The following is a 23,215-nucleotide window of genomic DNA, read 5'->3' as shown; positions in this document are numbered from 1 at the left end:
ATAAAAACCCCCGTAATAAAATTACAATTAGAGCAACATTAGCAATAAAGTGCAATTGTGCTAGTAAACTTTTAGTAGCGGAAACTAAAGTGCCTTGTGCTAGCAACTAAAATTGTCAATATACCATTTATTACTCTTAAGAACTTAAAAACAGTGAGAGATGCATAAGAAAAAACCAACCATAGTAAAGTTGCATTTGGAACGACATTACCAATAAAGTGCATTTGTGCTAATAGACTTTAGCAACAAAGATAAAGTGCTTTGTGCTAGCAACTTTAGTTTACAATATACCGTACATCATTCTAGAGAGTGCTTTATAACAATGTAAGCTGGAACAAAAGTCGTAGTAAAATACAATTGTTCAAACCTCGGAGCTGATGTGCGTTTCTGCTAAGCAAACTAACAGTTTTAATTAACAAAAAAAAAAGCCAGCACTATCCCTAAAAACATATAATAGCGATATAACAAACAGCAACAGTACACTTGGGCTAGCAATCGAAATAAAGTACCATTACACCAGCAAACCTTAGCAACTATGGTTTAAAGTAGACCATGCATAACCCTAAAAATACATTGCAGCATTATAAATAATTTTCATGTCATAAATATCTGCACTTCAATTGTCAGTATTAGAAAGTTTCTTTTCAGCTATAAAAATAAACGTAACAAATCTGGAAATAAGGCGGGCGGTGGCACCATTTAGACATAAGATAATGGCGTTTCTACAAGATCTTACCCCAATTCATTAAAAATAGACTTTAATATAGTTTTCCGCTCTTCTAACAATTTGGGGCATAAAGTTACTATATGCACTAAGGTTTCCTCACAAGAACCACGTAACCCACACAACTTAGGCCACTTGTTTTCCCATTTTGGTATTCCATCTTTAGTCAGATATCTCCCGAACCGTAGTAACATAAATGTATTCTAAATTGAGGGTTTTAAATGGAACAGCAAATATGGTTGGGGAGACAATTTACCAAAAGAATTTGCAATAGACCAGAAGTGTTTTTTTTCCCTAAGTTCATCTTTATCTATTATAGTCGACAATAAAATAACTGATTGCTTAATTTATAATAAAAAAATCAACAACTTTACTCCTGATTTCGTCTTCTAGGTTTGGACAATCTAAGTTACGTAGACACTCATTTAAACATGTTTGCCAGCTACTTGCGTATTCACTTCTTATCATCTCAGGACCAACACTGGTTTGCAAGGGAACCCTCTTCAGCACAAGACCATGACAATAGAGTTTTTAAAAATGTGGATTGTCGGGCCAATGTTTGTCTTTTTAGGCCAAATTCTAGTCTTATATTGGCATGGCTAATATATCTGGGAATCCTAAAAACTGATTTAAATGTTCTAATTTCAATGTCGTCAAGGGTTTTCGCGTCTTTGCCGCGGAAGATAATAGAACCGTAACCCAAGGATGGAATCAACTTTGCTTTCATGACCTTCAACACTGATCGTAATTTCGGCATGATAGCTTATCCCTCAATTTTCTAAAAGCAAATGATAGTGATGTTCCCTTAGCTTCAAGGTTATTAAAATGCTGCCCAAACGTCATACTATCGTTTAATGTGATTCCTAAATATTTATACGGTTTTACACATTCGACGACCAAACCATTGATATTCCATTCTTTCATTCCTAATTTAGTTTTTCCTACGGTCATTATTTTGCTCTTTTTTTGTACTTCCTTTTAGGCCATTTTGAGAAACCTATTGGTTAAAAGAATCTATTAATCTTTTTAGTCCTATGACAGATTGGCTTAATAAAATGGTGTCATCGGCATATTGAGAAACCTATTGGTTAAAAGAATCTATTAATCTTTTTAGTCCTATGACAGATTGGCTTAATAAAATGGTGTCATCGGCATATTGTAGATATTTAATCTCCTTGCCTAAAATAGCAGGAGAATGGGCATTGACATATTTAAAATGAACTGGGAGATCAGACATAAAAAGACTAGGTACCAAAACACAACCTTGTTTCAATCCAATATTGGTCTCAAAACTACGAGTTGTGTGTCTTCCATCCCCAACTTTGATCTGTACCCATGTGTTGGAGTATAATAATTTAATCATATTTAGTAAGGTGTTAGGAATGCCCCAATTGGTTAACTTTGACCATAATAGATTTTGCGTTACAGAATCAAAGGCGGCTTTTAAATCCATGAAACAAATATACAACTTTTGTTTCCTGTATTTGGCCCCATCGCCCAATAACGTCAATAAAATCAAATTTGTGTTAGTCGATTCTCCTCTTCTAAAACCAGCTTGTAAATTTGGAATCAAATCCTTTCTCAGGGCCCATGCTTCCAGTTAAGACAAATAGCAAATATTTTAGCCTCCACATCCGTTAAGGCAATTAAACTGTAGTTTGCGGGATTGTCTTGGGGACCGCTTTTGTATATTGGTTGAATGATGCTTCCCTGCCATGATTCAGGAATGGAACCTGTTTTAAGCACATCGTTGAATAAAAATTTTAAAACCTCTGGCCAATACTTTAGATTTGTTTTAAAAACTATACTAGGGATTCTGTTTGGACCGGGAACTCCATTTGATCTAATATTATTTATTACTTTTTTAACTTTCTCTACCGACCATTGCTCTTTGTCGAATAGAGTCAGTGGATCGTGGACATTTAAGTCTGACCCACCATCTTTTATTTTTTCTTGCGAGCCATGATGGGCAGAATCAAACTGTGGGCCCGGAGGAGCAGCGTGAAAGTTATAGAAAAAATATACCCAGCTTGATTCTTCAATATTGGCGCTATTGCCTCTATGATTACCAAGTTCAAGATTATTAATGATATACCAGAAGGACCTTGAGTCTTTAATTTTACATGAAAAATGTAATTTAGACCAATTTTCTTAATAGTGCGCTTGTTTAGCCTTCCATATTTCGTACTTGTATCCCTTTTTCAATTGTTTAATTTGTTGGGACACAAGGAGATTAGATGTTCCTTTCGCTTTTCTATACAATGCTCTTGTTGCTCTATTAAGACTTCTTTTAAGGTAGAGTAACCGGTTTGAAAACCACCCTGGTTTATTTGAAGTCAAAGTTGCAACCTTTTGATGTTTTAGAGTTAGGAAAGTTAACCAAAAGAGCGGAACACAAACTAGGCCAGAGAGCAACCATAGATTTTCCTTCAGCTATTGCGTCTTGAGCTTTTAAAATTAAACAAGAAAGGGCTTCCAATATATCCTTTTCAGTTCTCTCATTCCATATTAACCTTTTAAGATTAAATGGAATAGGAGCAGTTTTAATTATTCTTGTTTCCGGTAAGTGGTCAAAAGAGAAAGCAAGGGAAATAACTTGTGGATTATGATCACTCTATATCCTTGGTAATACATGATAACTTTGGAGCAAATTTAACAGTTTCTCAGAAATTATGGAGTAATCCATAATAGGATTACATGTTTTTCTGAATGTCGGTGTGTGATCCTCGTCTTGCAATATTTTAAGATTAAATTTTATAAACTGAATTCATCCACTGGAATAGAATTTTCAGGTGTATATTCGGCTTTTTACAAGTAAAAAGATGCGTGTTAAAATCACCGGAAACAATTATCAATGCGTCTAAATGGTCCTAGTATAACACTTTTACTATTTCCCACAAGCTCGATAGTTGGGTAGATTTAACCTTATGTTTTCGACTTCTATAAATATTTTAAAAGATAATGGGTTGCTTGGAAATTAATTTAATACACTGTAGCCATTTAACCTGAAAGTCAATCTCAAAATGTTTAACATCCAAGTTCACAGAAACATAAGTGGAGAGGCCGCCACTGGGGCGACCACTAGAGGCCTTGCTGACAGCCACATTTGAATATTCAAAATAACCAATAAGGGGTTCACAGACCATATTCCAAGTTTCCTGGAGCATTAATATGTCGAAGTCTCTAAGAAAGCTTATTACATCTGGATTCGCAAGAAGTGATTTAAGACCATTTGTATTACAAGAGCAGATTTTAAAAAGTTTTAATGCTTTATCAAGAGAATTCGGGCATCAATCGTGCTTCACAAGATTTCCATTTGCCTATGTAGACGGAAGCCAACTCCAATCTTCAACCAGATTAATTTCTTTCTTTGATTTTTCACATATTCGAAGTCCTGGTTGACAGCTCCTGAACTTAATACCAAACGACAAATTCAACTTTGTTGATGGACCTGAGGCACCTTTCAAAACTCTAACGTGTGGACCCGGACCTGTTTTTTGCCCACTGATCTTTGAGACCGGGCTGCAAGATGACCTACTCTGGATCAACAAAGTCTGGTATTGAGACCCATAAATTCTCCAAACTTTGATGCCCCTTTTCTCAAATTGATTATTATTGGTAATTATTTTGCTGATTATCTCTTTGCCAAGTTTAGTTATTTCATTATATAGATTAATACAATCTTTCTTAAACTCTACTTATTCCAAATCATCTGATGTTACATCCTTCAAATCTGCAATTGCATTAAATAATCTCAAAATATTTCCACGGTTCAGGATATCGTAGGGGGCCTCTTGTAGTATACTGAGGGCAAAAGATTACTTTCTTCAGTTCATACGAGTAAATTGTGGCCTCTCTTTTCTCCTTATTTATATGACTAATTGGATCCCTCTTCCCAACGGTAGGAGTCGTAACTGGAAATGTGATTCTCCTAGTACATGGACTTCTGATGTATTTTGGTCAGGGATGATTGATTGCTCAATATAGATCTCATTATGACTCTGATGGCTGACGTTATTTATAATTTTCTGTGTGAAGGTATTTTGTTCTTCACATCGAACGGCCAATTCTTTAGGTGACTGTTCTCGCCTAATGACCCCTGACTTTGATGAAGCAGAAATTTTAGACTATACACTGTCATTGAACTCGTCCGGGGTGGGAATGCCAATAACTTGTCTATTTCGGTTAACCTTTGGGTTAACCGCAGATGCTTCCGCGGATCTAAAAATCTGAAATAGAACTTTCGTATCGGGCTCTTTGGGCTCATTGGGTTCTTTGATGACAGCCTCCTTAAGGGTTTTTTTCCCTTTGATAATTTGTGGGTTTTCCTTAGCCTTTTTCTTGCCCTTTTGGACAGGATCTCAGAGTTTGTAGTAGCACTTGATGCTTGATATACTTTAGATTGAATGGTGTTCACCTCATCCACTATTAATTGTTCCCTAGGTTCAGTTCTTTTGAGCCTATCTTGAGAGAACTCAGACATTTTCAGGATAATGGCATCATTTACGAGTTGTTCATTCGTATCGGCGACTTTGCTATTTGCGCTAATTGCACTTTGGAATTGACTTTTACTCATTGGGTAGTTTACATTTGTAATTTGGTTTCCTCTATTCACTTTTTCTTGTGGATTCACTGACTTTTCTATGTTAGTCATTCCCGATTGGTTTGGGTAATTTGAATAATTTGTTGCCATATGAATTATTTTGCCTTGAGCTGTTTCACCCGACATCGGTTTTACTTCCTGTACCATGGAACTAACAATTGACAGTAGATCTGAAATTTTGTCAATCAGTTGTGTACAAGTTACTAGTTGGTTCTCTTTATTCGATTGGACTTTAGTTATCAAATTAGTCAATTTAAGAAGTTTTGCGTCGATTCCCTATTACGTGGATAGCCAATGTATTTAAAATGTCTACTTGGATATTTAACTTATCTGAATGAAAGCTAAGAGCATTTGTGATCGAATCCATAGTGTGGAGTAAACACTCCCATATTCCACGATCGGGACTAGAAGGGTTGTTTTCTATGTCGCCAGATCTAGCTTGATAATTCCCATCAAATTTTGTTAAGTCCACTGGGTTAAACTGGTTGTTTGAAACTACTTGTGTAAATTTGCTTTGCTCATTTGAAATGAGCACATTCTCAGCACTGACAATACCTGGTACCAGTAGTGATTTGTTATTGATAAAGCTGTTTTCCAGGATTATACTTGACTGATCCGGATTAAATGACCTTACATTACCGACTATATCAGTTAGGCCATTTGGACTGGATGATAATTCAGGTATCACTGGTATCAATATTTGACTCACCCTCTTACTTTCTGTCTCGTCAGCAACATAGCATAACATGAAGACCTCGTTGCTTAGGTTTTGGTCCAGGCCTGAGGAGATGTTAATCACTGAGCCGATCTCACTTTGACTACAAACCAGCGATTTGAGAGGCTCCTCCCGTCTAGTTGGAATTACCGCTAGAGATTCATCGGCCATAGATACCGCAACGGATTTTATAGCGGAGTCTTGCACATGAATTTGGGCTTTTGCCTGTAACTGGCCAGACGATTTTAGGATTGGTTTCAGGGTTGGAGACACTCAAACTTTTCTGAGCCTGAATTTTTGATCTTAACTTGGAGTTTGCCACCATCTTTTACTCCTCTATTTCTGAGGGCAACTTAGATTGTAGTATTGCACACCGGCAGACTCTCTTTACACTTGTTGAAGATGAAGGTGATGAGAGGCCATTGTCAGTCTCATTATTTTTATTTTGTTGTTGTTTTTGATACTGTTTTTGGTGATGCTTAACCCCTTGAGTGCCCCGCCCTTTCCACGCCCTGTGCCGGGCGTTTCATTAGCGGGCGGGGCTCATGACGAGATAGTCTCGTCATGGGCACTCAAGGGGTTAAAGAAGCTCTTGATAGACGGCTGATTAGCGTGGACTTGGTTTTTATAGTTTTTGTAGGGGTGACTGCTATTTTAGCTGAATCATTCAGGGGAGCTTTTTTTAACGTGCACCTCTTTGTAGTGGCAAAAGTATCAAAGCTTTCCTTGCTCTTTTGACGTCGCTTTGATTGGGGTCTGAGCGTCGCCCCTTGCTGTCGGCCTGATCTCATTGTCTACAGGCTAGGTCAAGAGTTTGAAGATTGAATAAGCTTATATTCGTCCCCCCCCTGCTGGGCTTCCTGGTATCGATGAACTATGTTAAACAATTTTTTCAACTCTAACCGCAGAGGCACGCCACACAGTTTCTAGCTCAGATCCTAGCTCAAATTCTGGCTGTACTGGCGTCTCATACAGTTTCAGCTGCTCCTCAGCTGTTCCTCGATGCTGTTTTTCTCACAGCTCCCTCATTCCCTTTCTCGCGCTTACTCGCGCTCACTTTCTTCCGCTGCCACACGCCGGCGGGGAATCAAGGGAGCCCAAAGACACGAACAGTGGGGAGGGCAGGAGTAGAACAGGGAGCAAGGAGCAGGCGAACAAAGGCACAACAAGACGGGTCAACCCGTGGTAGGTGACCGCAGGAGGTAGATAGCAGGCGAATGGCAGAGTAACATCTGCAAACCCCCACTTGCCGCTTACCGCCTCCCGCTCTCCGCTCCACCTCTTCAACTTTTCGCCACTTCACCCTGCCACTGCAGCACGGAGCCGCACAGAGCCACACAAAGCTGCACTAGGCCACCGGCCTGAAGTCTGCAGTCCTCCAGGCAGCGTACCAGCGGTCCGAGAGGTGACAGCCACGGAATGGTTGAAAGACGGGTAGCAGGCAGGCAGCGAGCGGCGAGTGGTACCAAGGCGGCTCCGGTGGTTTTGTGATTGTTGATGGAAACGGATGAAATCTGATTTAAATCTGATTAAAACTGATAATACGGATGATATTTTAGACGGCGGGCGTCATTTGGGTCGGTCGGGCATAAAGCCAGCAGCGATGAACTCAGCTCCACGCTCGAAAATGATGTCAACCAACGACGTTCCAACGTTCAGCACCAACCGTTGTGCTGAATATGATACAGGAAAGCTACACTGTTGCTATCCTCATACAGCTAATACCAGCACTAAGGACACATCTGCTACAAGTCCATAAAATACTGCTCACTCTTCTACAATACAAAGTAACATGATCCCCAAAAAACACTCTCTCAACTGCCTACTAATAAATGCTCAATCACTGTCTAAATCAAGCATCACATCTACGACCTTCTCACTCGCACACAACCCGATTTACTTTTCATAACTAAATCATGGTTGGGAGATGATACAGTGCCAGTGTTGCATGAAGCCGTTCCTCTAAGCCCATGATACGGGGCCGTATGCGGCTCTCCTGACCTTTACATGTGGTCCCCTAAGGAGCAGCAGCACTGGGATGCTGTTAAGTCGACTCAGCATTAACATTAAAATATGTTAAATATACAGCAAGCACTTAATTCAGGGTTAATTGTAGTTAAACAAAAGGAAAAAAACTTGGCCTTTAACTTTAGGAACACCTTCATTTTTATAGGGAGCAAACATGTAAAAATAGGTTAGTCTTTTCAAAATTCAAAAAGTGTATTTCATTGACTGTAGAACAATTTCACTGTAGTCCATTAAATTATAGCAGTGCATTTAGAATAGAAGTAATATTTTAAAGTGATGGTTTTCAAACATTAATTTAGAAACATTCATGACAACAATGCCATTAGTGATTACATCCAAGCACAGGAGACGATTTTCTACAACACGCATCCTGAAGTCATGTATTTCAATGTCTTCCTATATGTTATAATGAAGAAAAAGGAGGGAAATTGAAATAAACAATTGCCCAGGGTCACACAATTTAGTCAAGGTTTCTGGTTTCACATTGCCAGTTGAGTTTATATACATGCTTCGTTTCTCCCACACCCACTTTACAATACTTGGTGACCTTAACATTTAGTTTGAGAAACCTAATATGCCCTATCTGAAAACAATGATCACTGGCCGCCCTAGACACACTGAACCTACATTAGTTCGTCCGCAAACCAACATACGTTTCTGGACACATCCTAGATATCATTTTTGTAAATACCGAACTAGTTACCTTTCAAAAGATGACTCCAGTCTCAGTGTCGGGCCACCATTTGCTTGCTTTCCAACATAAAACACCACAAAGCAGCACACTTTAAACAACGTTCTATGCATCCAACTATCGACCGTTTAGAGAACTCAATTTTGAACACTTAGAAACAAAAATAACATCCAGTACAGATTTAGTCACAATAAATTCCATTAAACTGAGCAGCTACAGAAAGCTTTTGATATCTTAATATCACTAAGGACAACGAAACAGGACAAAAGTCGGACACCAAGGAGAATTACAGAGCTAAAATAGATAAAACAGCAAATTGGAAAGCTGCAGTGCACCTGGCTCAAAACAATCACTAATCTAGACAAACTTGACCTACAGAAACTTGACAAGTTACTCAAGTCAGAAATTTAAAAAAGGTACTATTCAGACAGAATTCAAAATGCTAAATGTGCGAATAAAGAATTCTATAAAATTCTCACAATTTTGAAAACGAAATTGCCTAGCAGGAATTCATCCCATTAATCAAAAATTCACGGACAAACTGGCAAATCATTACACAATCAAAGCAGACACCTTTGACTCCTATTTAAAACAAAGGACCAGCACCAACCCTTTTCTCAAAACAACCTCCAAGAGTAGGCTAACCCAGCCTCAGCATTCCTTCCCAACAAGTATCACACAATTTATTAATGAATCTGGTCAAAGCAAGCAGGCCTTCCGGCAGCCCTTCTGACCCATGTCCACAACAAACCATCAAGAAATTTCTTTTAACTACCTCTGTTGTCGCACCAATACGAATAAAAATACATTCCTTCTCTACAGGAATATTTTTAGAAGACCTAAAAAAAGTCATGCATGCGCTCATTGCCAAAGAAAACAAATCTGGACACACTTAACCCAGACAACCACAGACCAATTACCAATGGGCCTTTCCTGGGCAAACTGATAAAGCAGCTTTCGCCCAGATGTCTGTTTTTTAAAGATCATTTCAGATATCTAAACAGAATTCCTTCGAGGAAGAGGCACAGAATCAGTCCTCATAGCCATCTGGGATGACCTTAAGAACACAGTTGACTGTAACGGGGATGCTGCACTACTTCTCTTGGACCTCTCAGCTGCCATTGGTACAGTTGAGCATGACCCTCTAATACAAAGATTCTACGAAGCTGGCATAGAGGGGGGCTGCTCTCGAGTGGATCACACCCTACCTTCAAATCCAAAAATGTCATCCATATCCCCCCCCCCCCCCCCCCCCCCCTCATCTTTCTCATCCAAGTCTTACTTCAGAAAAGCATGGGTGCCTCAAGGCTCCATCTCACCTGTGCTTTTCGACATCTACATGGTCATTACCGACACCGATAAATGATTTTCACCTCATGTGCTATGCAGATGACACACACATACTCCCTAAACTGGAAAGCCCCAAAGACATTGGAAACTCTCAAATATTCAGTTGCCTCAGAGCCGTGGATGACATGGAGCCATCTCAAAATGAAAGCTTCCAGAACGGTAATACTCCAATGTGGCGATTAGAAAAGGTATGACCCACTCGCTGCCTGCCCTGACGAACTGGGAAACACCGCCTTAAGTAGCTAAGGGAGTAAGAAACCTCAGAATTGCCATGGAATCTAAACTATCAGTTAATGCCAAAGCGGACAAACTAGCAAGATCAAGCTTAATTGCTGTGAAAAGCCCCCCCCTCCCAAAACCTGGGAATTCCACACCAGGCTACTATCTCTCTTGTACTGTCTAAACTCAATTACACCAATAGCCTCTGACACGGATCATCTTTAACCACTATGAAAAGACTACAATGGATTTAGAACTCTGGTGCCAGGCTACTCCTACATTTTAAGCCAAAAGCCCGCATCTCCTCTTCCTTGAAGACCCTGCATTGGTTATCTGTTGCGAGAAGATCCACATTCAAGCTGCTTTTTATTACCTACAAAGTGATACATTGAACATGGTGTCTCTTTTTTGGGAAATCACCCAATACATTCAACAAAGGAACCTCTGCTCTAAATTTGCACCTCGCCTCAAAATCCCACCATACAACAAAAAAAACATAGGTGGCACATTCTTCTCTGTTCAAGCAGCCAAACTATGGAGCTCTTTACCCCCAAACATAAGATCCACAGATATCTATCTTATCTTCAGAAGACTACTCGTGTTGGCTCTTCCCCACATAACCAACATACTCAAACATACATTTATAGCAAATCCCAGTGTATATAAGCATTTATTTGGATTATATGTATCAATGTCTATACTTATGAATAAATGGGTCAAATAATTGTTTATAAATATATAGATATTGACTAGGTCGGCTTAACAAATGTACATATTACTTATGATTATTCTGTGTTTACTATTTATATAGATCACTGCATAAGTAAGTACACTTTTATCATAACTATCTACAGTTGCTTCACTATTGGATTTTTAAAGGGCAAAAAGGAGAATTAAAAATTCACATTTTGCTTCAAGTACAGCAGCACATGAAAGTCTGAGTTTATGAAGTACAGCTTAAATCTAGATATATTAACTTCCTTATACATGTGTGCCTTATTTATCTTTATATTTACTACTTTACTTCTAATTCAGCATCTCCAATACGCTACCATATATCTTACACTATATCTCTCTCAATATATCCTCTACCTCCACTCGATATCATTCCAAATCCCATTCTACTACTATGATCACCAAAATAACCCTTTCTAGACTCTTCCCTCCTTGCATAATCTCAAACATCTTTTACTAATCAGATCTCCCAAACAAGCCTTTCTAAACCCTCCTAGACTCATCCGATACCTCCACTCTCTCCCTAATCCGCTTCTAGAGACTCTTCCCTTCTCCATCTCTCCTTTTCTCTTAAAACCTCCTCCTGCTGCTTTCATCTTCAAATAAACACTTTCTAGACCCTTCCCTCTTCTATCCCCTCCCCTCCACTATCCTTTTCAATACAACTAACGGACTAGCATGTCCCCCGCTCAAATTAGTTTCATATTTCCCTATACTAATTCAACAATAATACTTTTTTGTGTTTCGGAGTAGTGTTAAACTCTGAAAAACTCTTCAACCCCTTGCAAGGGGTAGTAAGTGCTATATAAATGCAATTACAAATAATGCAGATGTGGTCCGAACCAAAGAGCCTGAATTCAACATGGGTGCAGTAGTAGGCAAACAATGACTCTTACTATTTTCTGATAAAAAGGACACCGCAAAGACCCTGCAGAAGAGGAATCCATGGAGCATGTGTAAGGACTCTGGCATTTAAAATAAGAGATGATACTGCTCCTACTGGGAAACTTATCAACCAAAACACCAGCAGCTGTCAGTCTCTGTCTTCAACCTCTGATGAATAAGCGACAACACTAGATGGCCACCATTGAAGAATAATGGCACAAATGACTAGCAACACCTGAAAGGGGACGGCAGTGAAGGTGCTAAATTGACAAACAACCACCCCCTACTGTTGTTCTTCTCGCCCTTCCAACCCAACATTCACCAAAACGCTGGTGACCCACTTGGCTTAGAAATGGGTAAAACTGAAAGCAGGTAAATGATTGTTAAAATAATAACCAAAGAAATCCCAAAAGTTGTAGCAAACTGGTATCACTTGTAAAAGGACCGCAAAACCAGCGCTCAAGCCTGCTGGATTTTGCCGCGGACCAACAATACTAGCCCCATAAAACCTGGAATGTGCTTTGAGCTCAGCTCTGCTACTGCCAAGAACAACTCTTTGAAACACATTGTAGGTTCTTGCCCTCCTGTGACTACTTGTGACACCTCCCCCCTACTAACTTAACTTACTTACATCTGTAAAGGTTTTTTATTATTGGACTTAAAGGTCCTTTGTTGCTCAATAGCAATAAAGTTGAATATAAAAATAAATTGGATACTAGTGATGGAGGAAGGAATCAATGTAATAGTTCACTGCATGGGTTCATAAACAAATACATGACTGTAAAGTGCTTAACCTTGATGGCATTTCCCATCTAGTCCAATCTACAACTAGTACAAAATGACATACTACATTATTGATTTCTCTCTCCATCATAGATTTTAATAGTTTATGGCAATGTTTGATGTTAATAAATAAACTGATTTCTCTAACGTCTTGTTAAACTCTGATAGTCTTCTTTCCATTCTCCTTATAGAGTCCCATAAAAAGCGCAATTTGCTCAATTGAAAACTCCTCCATTATAATTTTGCACCCTCAGCATTTACATGTACCTCTTTTCATGGTTGATGTTTAAAAACTGTCAGTGAGGGGGTGTGACCTGACTGGGATTGGTGCAGGACGTGGAAGTTTGGCGCTCCTTCAGTCCTTTGGGCCTAAAGCCTCTTAAAGCTTTGTCTTTGCCCTTAATTTCTGCTCAGAGGTGCCTTACAACTCCTAAGCAAAACAGCTTCTGGGACATAGGTTGTGTCCCCTGAGGCTGCTGAACAGCAAAGTAGCATACATGCCTGCGGCCGCATGGACCATCGGTGCCATTTTGGCCTAGCCTGCTCCGATATGCAGCACTAGGTGAGAGGCGATTAGGGCCAAATCGAGCCCCTCAGTGAGGCAGCTACTACACATTGCCACGGGACACATTTGGTGTCCCTTGTCACGGCTGGATCGCTGAGCGGCGACTGCCCCTGGCCACTGAAGAGGGTAACGGTGCCACCTTGCCCCGATGCATCGCAGACTGTGTGCCTGTTAGGGAAGGGCGTGGAGCGACTGGGGAACGTCTACAGGGCGGCGTGCCTTCTTTTCTCCCTCTCTCCTCCTATTTAACGTACCACTTCAGAGAGCTGCCTGGGCCCCTAAGTGCGGTAAGGAGCTGCCTCTACCTGGGGCTTCACCCCATCCTTGCTCTCCTCGTGGGGGGTGCTGTTTGGCTTCCAAGAGGGGAAGAGTGGCGCCACCAGCGGGACTGACTAGTCTTCTGGCCATCAGGGACCGTCATCTTGGCGGGTAGTGCAAACTATTTGTAACTGCTGTGCCGGCCAGTGACAGTACATCTACTTGCCTAGGGTATCAAAAAGCAATGGGCCCCTCTCCTTGGCCTGCTGTTTGTCTGGAATGGGAAACCGCATATATTCCGCTCCCTTGCTGAGGCCAGACCGATCCTCCGCCTTCCAGGCGACTCCTCCAGCAGGGACACATAGCCTCCTCGTTCTTCGTGCCTAGACTCCTGACAACCCAAGTGTCACACAGTCCAGTGACACAGCCGTGGCTGCAACAACCAGGCTGCACAAGACCCAGACTTGACGAAAGTGGACATTATGCACATCCAAAAGAAGAAGATAGAACATGCTCATTCCTCAGCCGAAGACAATTCATCTACAGCGAACACATCTAGGACCCCCTCTTGAACTGTTTGTGCTATTCTCCGGCCCACTGAACAACAGCTCACCTAGCAGGGCTCAGGGTTTGGAGCTCGAACTCCGGTTGTTTATTGACTACTACATTTATCTTTGTTCATACCATGGGATCAGCTCACCAGCTTTGCTCCTGGCCTCCCACCCCCTTCACAAGCTCTCCTCCGTCGAGGGTGGCACCTCGATAGGGTCTAGTAATTCTCCACTCAGCCTTGGAGTGGTTCACAAGCTTGTGCCCTGTTGGCCCCCTTAGTTTCGCCCTGCAAATCCATACAACCCTCCCTTTCCCCACTGGGGCTCTTCACTTCTGCTGTGACCATTACGATATTTAGGCGGCACAGGGGAACTTCTCTCCACCAGCCCGCTCCGAAGATGGCTCTCCGCTTATCCACAGGCGCGCCGAGTGTTTAATCTTTTACATGACCACCAACATGACTTGCAACTGCTCTCCCTTTACTTCCGTGGGCATAACTTACCTAGCAGACAGCACCAGGTCTGGCGTTACCACATGCAGTGCAATCCTAACATTATCCTCTTGCAGGAGACCCACTTGCTTCACACTGATTGCCACTGTATGGCTCACCCTAAGTATCCATACCAACACTGTGCGCTCTTGATAGGAATACAACACATGTACAGGGCACAGGAGCAATGTCTGGGATACTTAAGAAAGAGCTCAGAGATGCAGGCCTAGTCGACGCCTGGCTATATCTACTCCCAGACACACAAGATTATTCTTTCTGTTCACATATGCACTTATCTTACTCCCACAATGACAACTGGTTTGTCTACCTGATTTACCCCGCCCCCCTCCCCCAATGTCCTCTCGGACGGGTTTAAAGTCCCCACTCGCTGAGTGATAACCTCCATTTCTATAGCCAGAGCTTGAGAGACCTGCCTATTTCACACAACTCACCTTCTCGGGGCCCTCCACAAACTCCCCAAGGGTAAATCCCCCTGGCCCAGACTGCCTCACCCTGGCCTTTTCCATGGTCTTCTTGCCTAATCTGCAAGCTCTCCTGCTTGTACTCTACAATTCATTGACCCATGCCACAGGCCTTACACCGACTATGTCCAATTCCCAAATCACATTGGCCCCCAAACATGGCAAAGACCCAACGCTCTGTTCATCTTACTGCCTGATTGCTCTTTTAAATACTAATGTAAAACTTTGTTAAGATGTGGGCCAACTGTTTCGAAAACCTTCTCCCCGAGATAATAGACCCAGATTAGGTGGGCTTTGTAAGACATCGACTGGGATCTGACAACGTTAGGCGCCTTGCACACCTAGTCGATAAGGTCCAACGACACGCCATCCCCCGCTCCTCCTCTCTCTATGCCAAAAATGCCTTTGACCAGGTGAGCTGGGTTTTCTTATGTGGTCTTCCAGAAAAATAGGATTAGGCCCTGTCATGGTTTGCAAGATCATGGCCTCATACTTGGTACCTGCCACTTCCATCCGCATCAATGGCCAGACTAACTCTTTTCCTCTGTCCTGGAGCACCCAACAGCGTTTCCCCCTATCCCCCCACTTCTATTTGCCCTTGTGGTAGATCTGCTTGCGATCCACCTGCAACACTTAGCTGATATCTAGGCTATTCCCTTTGGGGGACAGAATCATAAAGTTCTATTATATGCAGACAACATCTTCCTTGCTGTAGCGCGCTCCAGCTTTCAGAGGACCTCCAACTTTAAACATCACCTAGGCCTCACAATCACAAACTCTTTAGCCACCTGGAAGTGGGTGAATTGGCCACACTACCGGAAGGCAACATCGGAGGACCTTCGGCCGTGGAGACCGCTTCACATCTCTTGTTTGGGCTGCAACAGTGTGGTAAAAACAATTGTTCTTTCCCTGCTTCTATATCTATTTCCGTCCTTTCCCATCTCCATCCCCTCTGAAGACATTAAACTACTACAGGCATACCATAGCTCCTTCATACGGAAAGGGAAGCGCTGCTGAGCTTCTTGTGCTCTTAAGTAGCGGAGGTGGACTTGCCTGTCCCAACCTCCAGGAGTATTACTGGGCTGTTAATCTACACTACATTTCTGAGTGGGTACAGCGAGGGAGCGAAAATCACTGAGTGCATATGGCTAGGACGGTCAATTGTTTGCTGCACTGGGACCTAGCTTGGTTGTCCAGACAATCCTGCCCTCGCAGTGCCTGCATTGTCACCCCGACACGCACACTGCTGAAGATATGGGATAGACTTACTAGCTGATGGGGGCTGACCACATTCCTGTCCCCAAACACTCCAATTGCAGGTAACCCCAACTTCTCTCCTGCTCTACCCCAGATATCCTTCCCGGATTGGATTATGGGTGAGTGTAGACTTTTTCAGGATCTCTTCCAAGGCCAGACGCTTGAGCCCTTTGACCAGTGTAGAAAATAATTCAATTTCCCTGAACCTGCAGGTCCTCAATATTTCCAGCTCTGACACTGGGCCCTCTAACGCAGAAGCCACCACCTGCCCCCTTACCCTCTTTGAACAACATGTCTGCAATTTAAAAGGCACTCGAGAATTGGTCTCTTAAGACATATGATGTCCTGCAACAGTTACACCTCCTCCCCGTGATTCTTACAGATGAAAATGGACTCCAGGCGAGAAATCCCATGAACGCATAGAAGCATCTCTCAGCACGAAGCAGCCTATAAGGTCACACTTCAGTGGCCTTATACCCCGGCTCGTTTCCGAACCATGTTGTCTGCGGCTTCTGCTGCATGCTTGCGATGTGGAACACAAGTGGGCAACTTCCATCCCGTATGGTGGGTGTGGCCTTCCTTAAAAATCTTTTGGAAGGAGATGCGGAGCCATATTAAGGGCACTCTGGGGTACCCAATACCAGATAACTACCATGTGCTCATCTTGGGCATCTGCCCCACATTCATGACTGCCATGACCCACGCAGACTGGTATTTGGTGGGCCACATGACCAGTGCGGCCAAACAGCTCATATCCCAAGCCTGGCGGCCCCATCGGCAGCGTAGTGGTTCACACAACTCTGGCGCACCATTGCATTGGAGCAGATGACACACAAACTGTCACTCACCGATAAGAGATTCCTACGCCTCTGGACACCTCTTACTGAATATATGTCCTGCTTAGAATATTTGTGCTTCCAGAATCACAGACTGCGTGCTCTTCACCTGTTTGATACGTCAGGATAATGAAAAGCCTTCCTCACTGCCCCCTTAGGGGTCTGCTGGCATGCGCTCTCAGAGCAAGCAGTGCTTACCCCTTTTTTTTCCTACTCTTTCACGGACACGAGAGACCGACTGGGGACCCTATAATCTTCCACACTTTCCTTCACCCTATTTTGTTTGTCTCCACATTAGTCCCACGCTTCAAATACACGCATTACCAAAGACCACAGTGCACAGGCCTCTTCTTAGGCTCTTCTAAGCTTCTTAATAGGAGTACACATGTATACCTTAAACTCTCTCCCTTCCAGCAGTCTTGGACATTTGTATTGTAATACTTGCATTGTATCTTAAGTGTACTGCTACCGCTATGTAACTGCCAGATGAAGTACTTTCTTTTTTTCTTCTAACTGCAATCATACTGTAATGTTTTTGAAAATTCAATAAACTGAACTTGAGGAAAAACTGTTGGTGAGACTAGGCTCTACTCACATTCTATGTATCTTCATCAATGTAATAGCATGCAGTACGTTCACTACCATTCTGTGTAACATCATTTAATCTTTTGGAGATTATTTGCCTGTGTACCTGTATCATGATGTCATGCCGCACGTAAAATATCCAGTTATGTCGAATAAAACCAGCACGATCATAACCTGACCCCTATCACCGAAGTTGTGTAACTTTTTTTGTTTTTTTTTGTTTAGTTGCTAGTAAAGTTAAGTGCTGACTTAACTTGATATACTATAAACTGCTTACTAATCACAAATGTTAGTACTGAAAGTGCTGCTTAAGTTTTAGACCTAATGTATTTCGTCCCTCCAATCGTGTGTGACTTTTTCATAGTATATCGACTGGCAGGCTGTTGTAACTAACCCACTATTTAAGTGCAGAGCTTCTTGTCAGCAGTTGGTAATTGAATGTGATAGTTTACTATGGTAGTCTGATTCAGTTGACTAAATGTAATTTTTTCTTTTAGGGTTTCCAGTTCCTGAGATGGCAGCCCCTTCTGCTTCCAAAGTAGTGCTAAAAAGCACCACCAAGATGTCACTCAACGAGCGGTGAGGAAGACAAAAGCAACTTCAGCTCATAAATACCAAATTCACATTTGCATTCTTGGTGTCTGAACAACTATGCCCTGCCTTAATCTAACTAAATGCAAGCAGATGGCATATCCCTGTCCGTCACAGCAGGCGTGGGACACAGAAGCATTAAAGGGGCATTTATATGGATGGATGTTATCGGTAACATTTAATACGATATTTGAAAAATTAATGTGGTGGGATGTGTCTTGAAAGGAAAACCTCACACCCTCCTTTTTTGTTTTTCTTCCACATGTTTTATATTGATAGATTTACAGCTGCAGCCTGGGTAGCATGTTACCCCGTGCTGTTTAGGGCTTCCTGCTCTGTCCAAGGCTGACACACTCTTGTGTGGTCTCGTCTGTAAGAGGCATGATGCAGAGCCCAAACCAGCCCGAAGGCCCTTTAACTCAGTTCTTGGGCTTTGTAAGAGGCAAATGCTTTGCTTTCTTGTATCCTCCTCATTTCCATTGCTTATACCCATCCCTTTTGTATTCTCTGCCAATCCGATTTACCCCATCAAGTGTTTCCTTTCTATGATTTCCTTATGTTTTCGCTTGCATTAATGGAAGTTTTGGTCTACTAATAATTTGTCATGAATGTGCAGATTGTGTTGAATGCTTGTTAAGTGGAGACTCACTATATTGTAGGTTATGGTTGACCAGTGTTGGTAGTTCAGAGAGTCATGGGGTTTGCATTTATTGGTAGTATCCAAATATGATTTTTATACATATTTTAGTAATAGGAATTTCACTCTATACTCCTGGCAAGGTATGTCGCATGGAATGGCGACTCGCTCTGTTTAAAGGTTTTGTCTTTGCTTCTAAATTGGCAACCTGAAAACGTACTTTAAATGTTTTATACTTTGGCATATTTTGAGGTTTTCATACCTAATGCATTATTTTCCCCTGGTGGCTATAATACTCAGTAGTTTATTAATCCTTTCATTTTATGTGGGCATTCCGATGAGTTGTTGAATCCTCTATTGACATTCATTGTGCCCAATCTCTGATGTTTAGTATAGGAGAGGAGCACAACTGAGGATGCGCATACATGGAAGAGATGCCAGAATAGGAACATGATTGAAGAATTGGGTACTTATTAGAATGCTCTTAAATGCTGCTGCAGTGCAAGTCTTGCTGCAGACGCTTTCCAAAAAGGCTGTTTTTGCGCACGGACTAGAACATACTACATTTATAGTTATTGTTAGACTGGCAAACCCCAGGAAACATCTGTAATCACCAATTCTAAATTATGAGTTTTACCACTCGCCGTTTTCTCATGAGGAGTTGGGAAGTTTTTGAAATTCAGTTTGTCTTGGTTGTCTTGCTGTGTGTAACCTTTTAACCCCTTTCCGCTCTGCCATATCTGCTTGTTCGTCTTCATTTTACCTAAAATAACCTGGCAAAGGTACTTTATTTCTCTCACCGTCGAATTGCTTTTTTGCATATAACGTCATTCCAAAGGTTTCTCTTCCTGCACATTGGTGGTAGCCGAAGAGTGCGTACGCTCGTCTGGCATGATCGAAGTGTACCACGGTGTTTTACATAAATGACATGGCATGTGGCACTTCAGTCTCGAGCCATTCAATGCCATTGAATGTGTTTAATGCAGCCTGATTTAAATCCACATTTTGTTCGACCTTGAAGCTTTACTAATATGCTGAAGAACAAACAGCCGATGCCGGTGAATATTCGGGCTACCATGCAGCAGCAGCAGATAGCCAGTGCCAGAAACAGAAGACTGGCCCAGCAGATGGAGAACAGGCCTTCTGTGCAGGCTGCTCTCAAACTGAAACAGGTAAGTGAAAGTGTTTCTGAGTGGAAATGGCAGCAGATAATTGGCTTTCCTCAGTGAGGCAATGTTGTAGGGAGAGCCGTCAAAGAACAAGCACACTGCCTGGAGCGGATCCAACAACTTGTGTGCTATCTAGTATAAGCAAAACTATCCCACATAGGCCGCACAATTCAGCAGAAGTACACAGTATGGAGGAGGTGGTAGTTAATCAGCTGCACCCGTGTTCAGACAACTTAAATCACATGTATGTATTTTTATTCCACTGGAAAACATTTTCGTACATTTATTGATGCTGTTATTGAAATGCAGATATTCCAAAGGTTTCTTTGGAATATCTGCATTTCAGTAACCACATCCATGGTCTCTCCAAATTATCCCAGCTAGAGTTGGTACATGAGCTGGTCTTATGAAAATAATGGGTTATAATCCTATTTGACAGCGTTGCTCTCTCTATCCAATTCCACATTTTATTGCTGGGTCATGGTTGAATTTTTTTTCCTCATCCCTGTACATCTAAACCCGTGGATTAAATCATGTAGCAAGTGGAAATATTTACCTCTTTTGTCTTTAGTTTGAGTTTACGCCCATATAAATTACGTTTTGAACCGGAACTGCAATTACCTTAATTCCTTTTTTTGATCCAATGTTTTTCTTCTGTTAGAGTTTAAAGCAGCGGCTGGGTAAAAGTAACATTCAGGCACGATTAGGACGGCCAGTAGGAGCTCTTCCGCGTGGAGCTATTGGAGGAAGAGGGGCCGTTCTAGGACCTCGTGGCTTGGCCAGGGGAGATGTGCGTGGAGTTCGAGGAGTGCGAGGTCTGCCCAGAGGAGGAATGGTGCTCAGAGGTCAGTGACATCTGGTTACTTAATCTGATTTTTAACCTTTACTCGTAGGTTGAACTAATATTGATCCTTGATGGTTTTCAGCACCTTTCAGCGTTTTATTTGGCTGGTTGACTGATTAATACCCCCCCCCCCCCCCCCCCCCCACCACCGGCCACACCCGATATTGTTGGTGTGTTACATCCTCAGACACAGAAGAATTTGGGGTAAAATATGGAAAGGTGTCAGTCTTTCTATTCATGAAGTTATTTTTAAAGGAAACACCTCCGTGTATCTGACCCAGCCTGGGCCAAAAGGTTTGCTTTGCTTTTATATTATCATCATTGTAGGAAGCTGGCTTTTTATGTTGTGTACCAAAAAGAGGTACACTATTTAGAAAGTCCAGACGACCCATATTGGCTTGCAGGGTTTACATGTATAATCCCAAATGCTCTCTTGTGGTAGTGTGGGCGAACAGTTGAGGGTTGTGTTAAAGCATTTGTTGATCACACAGTCAAAAAATGAAACCCACTCAAAAAGAAACGTGGGACCAATTTAAGAAAAAATATTTTTTTAAATATTTGTTTAACACCAAGACCTTAAATCTTATTCAAGTACTTTTTGAGATAGGGATTTACAAGAAAAAGGAAATGCATTGTATTTGCAGAGTACGTGGTAATGTAATTCTATGGAGAAAAACATATTGCATACAGTCACTTGTCAGTGACTTGCAGGACTGTGCGTCTGGACTTAAGGTAAGTAGGGGCCAGGGTCCAGGGCAGCACCAACAGGTCACCGTAATAGGCTCTGGGTGCAGGGGTGCTTTAGGTGCTGGTAATCCCGTTGAAGTCAATGAGGAAGGGTACCTGTAAAAAGAAGCTGCAAGTGGGGACTGGGGTACCAGTCTGGTTGAATCTAAAGGGAAGCACAGTTCTTTAGAGTCTCTGGAGCTGGGATGCACCATCGGTCAAACTAGACTCTGGCTGTGGGGCTCTTGTGCAATGGTCTGGTGGGTTGTGGTGGTCGGAGGTGCCTGGTTTCGGTGAAGTTCCAGAAAGAGGCTGCAGGCGGGGACTGGGCGACCATACAGGGCAGCTACATCCACCCAAACCCCTGAGATTAAGGTAGCTTCAGTGTGCTCTCTTACCTGGTCAGGGCCCACTAAGGATTCCAACTGGAGACTCACCACCTCAGCCATAAATGGGGATGCACTAGAGCAGGGGTTCTCATAGTACGGCCCGCGGGCCCCCTCACTCTAAGCGAGGGAGACGGCTGCGCCTGGAAGCTATCCTCTTCAGCCTCCCCAAGTCCCCATAAATTAAGCTGTGCGGGCACACACCACGGTGACGGCATCTAAGCCTCCGAGTCTTCCCTCTCATTCTATCTCGCTCCTTAATGAAAACCGAGACTTCAAGAAAGGGTATTACCCTCTGTTTCCTCCTTTCCTTTATTTGCTCCCATGTGAAATGGATCCAAAAAAGAATAACATTTTTGCTGGAAACGTTGTCTTTCTCTGACACAAGTGCAGTCTCCAGGTGGAGAGAAATAAAACATTCCAAATGTGAAAAATAAATAACTAACTAAAGCAAGACAGAGTGGTTGCAGGGTGTCCAGATTGATTTATTTACACCTAAACACATTAACGCCACTTTACAGTGTTTGCGGGGGAGACGGAGGGGGGGGGAGAGGGACAGAGGGGGGGGAGACGGAGAGGGGGGAGACGGAGAGGGGGGAGGGAGGGGGGGGAGGGAGATGGAGAGATATGTGTATGCCGGGTCCGGTGGCTCAGTGCACGAAGGTGTCCGCTGCAGGGACCTGTGTTCCACCTCATGGTCACACTGTAAATTTGTCCCCCAAGAGAAAGTTTGTGAGTACCCCTGCACTAGAGTGAGCCTATTTGAGACCGGATTAGTACCCAGTTTGGTGTCCATTGGCTTTGCAATTAAAACACCAAGAATTTTTGGCATCCCAGTTCTTACCCTGGTACCTACTCTTGGACTGTGAAGTCTCTGGGCTCACCCTCCTGAACCGGTTTTTATGGATCTTTAGAAGGCTGTTTATCTCTTTCCTTAGGCTGTCCCATGTCTTTCGCGGGAGGTGGGGGTGGGTGGTGTGGATTAGCAACACCTTTCTTTTGGTCACCCCCTCCATTAGACTTCTTGGACACCCTTATCTTGACCCAATGGTCAGCCTTATTCTCTCAACTCCTTAGGAGAGACTAAACCTAGGTCCACCAAGT

General features: G+C 42.5%; 1 protein-coding gene across 6 annotated transcripts in view; it reads left to right on the top strand.

Moving 5' to 3' along the window:
• Positions 1–23,215, top strand: part of CHTOP (chromatin target of PRMT1) — a 156,214-nt gene that overhangs the window by 12,258 nt on the left and 120,741 nt on the right. For 4 of the 6 annotated variants that reach the window (XM_085638782.1, XM_085638783.1, XM_085638781.1 and 1 more), the window contains 3 exons: positions 18,256–18,337; positions 20,008–20,158; positions 20,817–21,000. In XM_085638782.1, coding sequence (XP_085494908.1) covers positions 18,273–18,337; positions 20,008–20,158; positions 20,817–21,000 — 400 coding nt within the window. In that variant the 5' untranslated portion in view covers positions 18,256–18,272. Of the gene's footprint in view, positions 1–18,255; positions 18,521–20,007; positions 20,159–20,816; positions 21,001–23,215 lie in introns of those variants that run through there. The other 2 variants (XM_085638785.1, XM_085638784.1) reach the window with 2 other exon arrangements.

This window comes from Triturus cristatus, chromosome 12, assembly GCF_964204655.1.
Source record: "Triturus cristatus chromosome 12, aTriCri1.1, whole genome shotgun sequence".
Lineage (NCBI taxonomy): Eukaryota > Metazoa > Chordata > Amphibia > Caudata > Salamandridae > Triturus > Triturus cristatus.
This window is presented reverse-complemented; position numbering and strand designations above follow the sequence as displayed.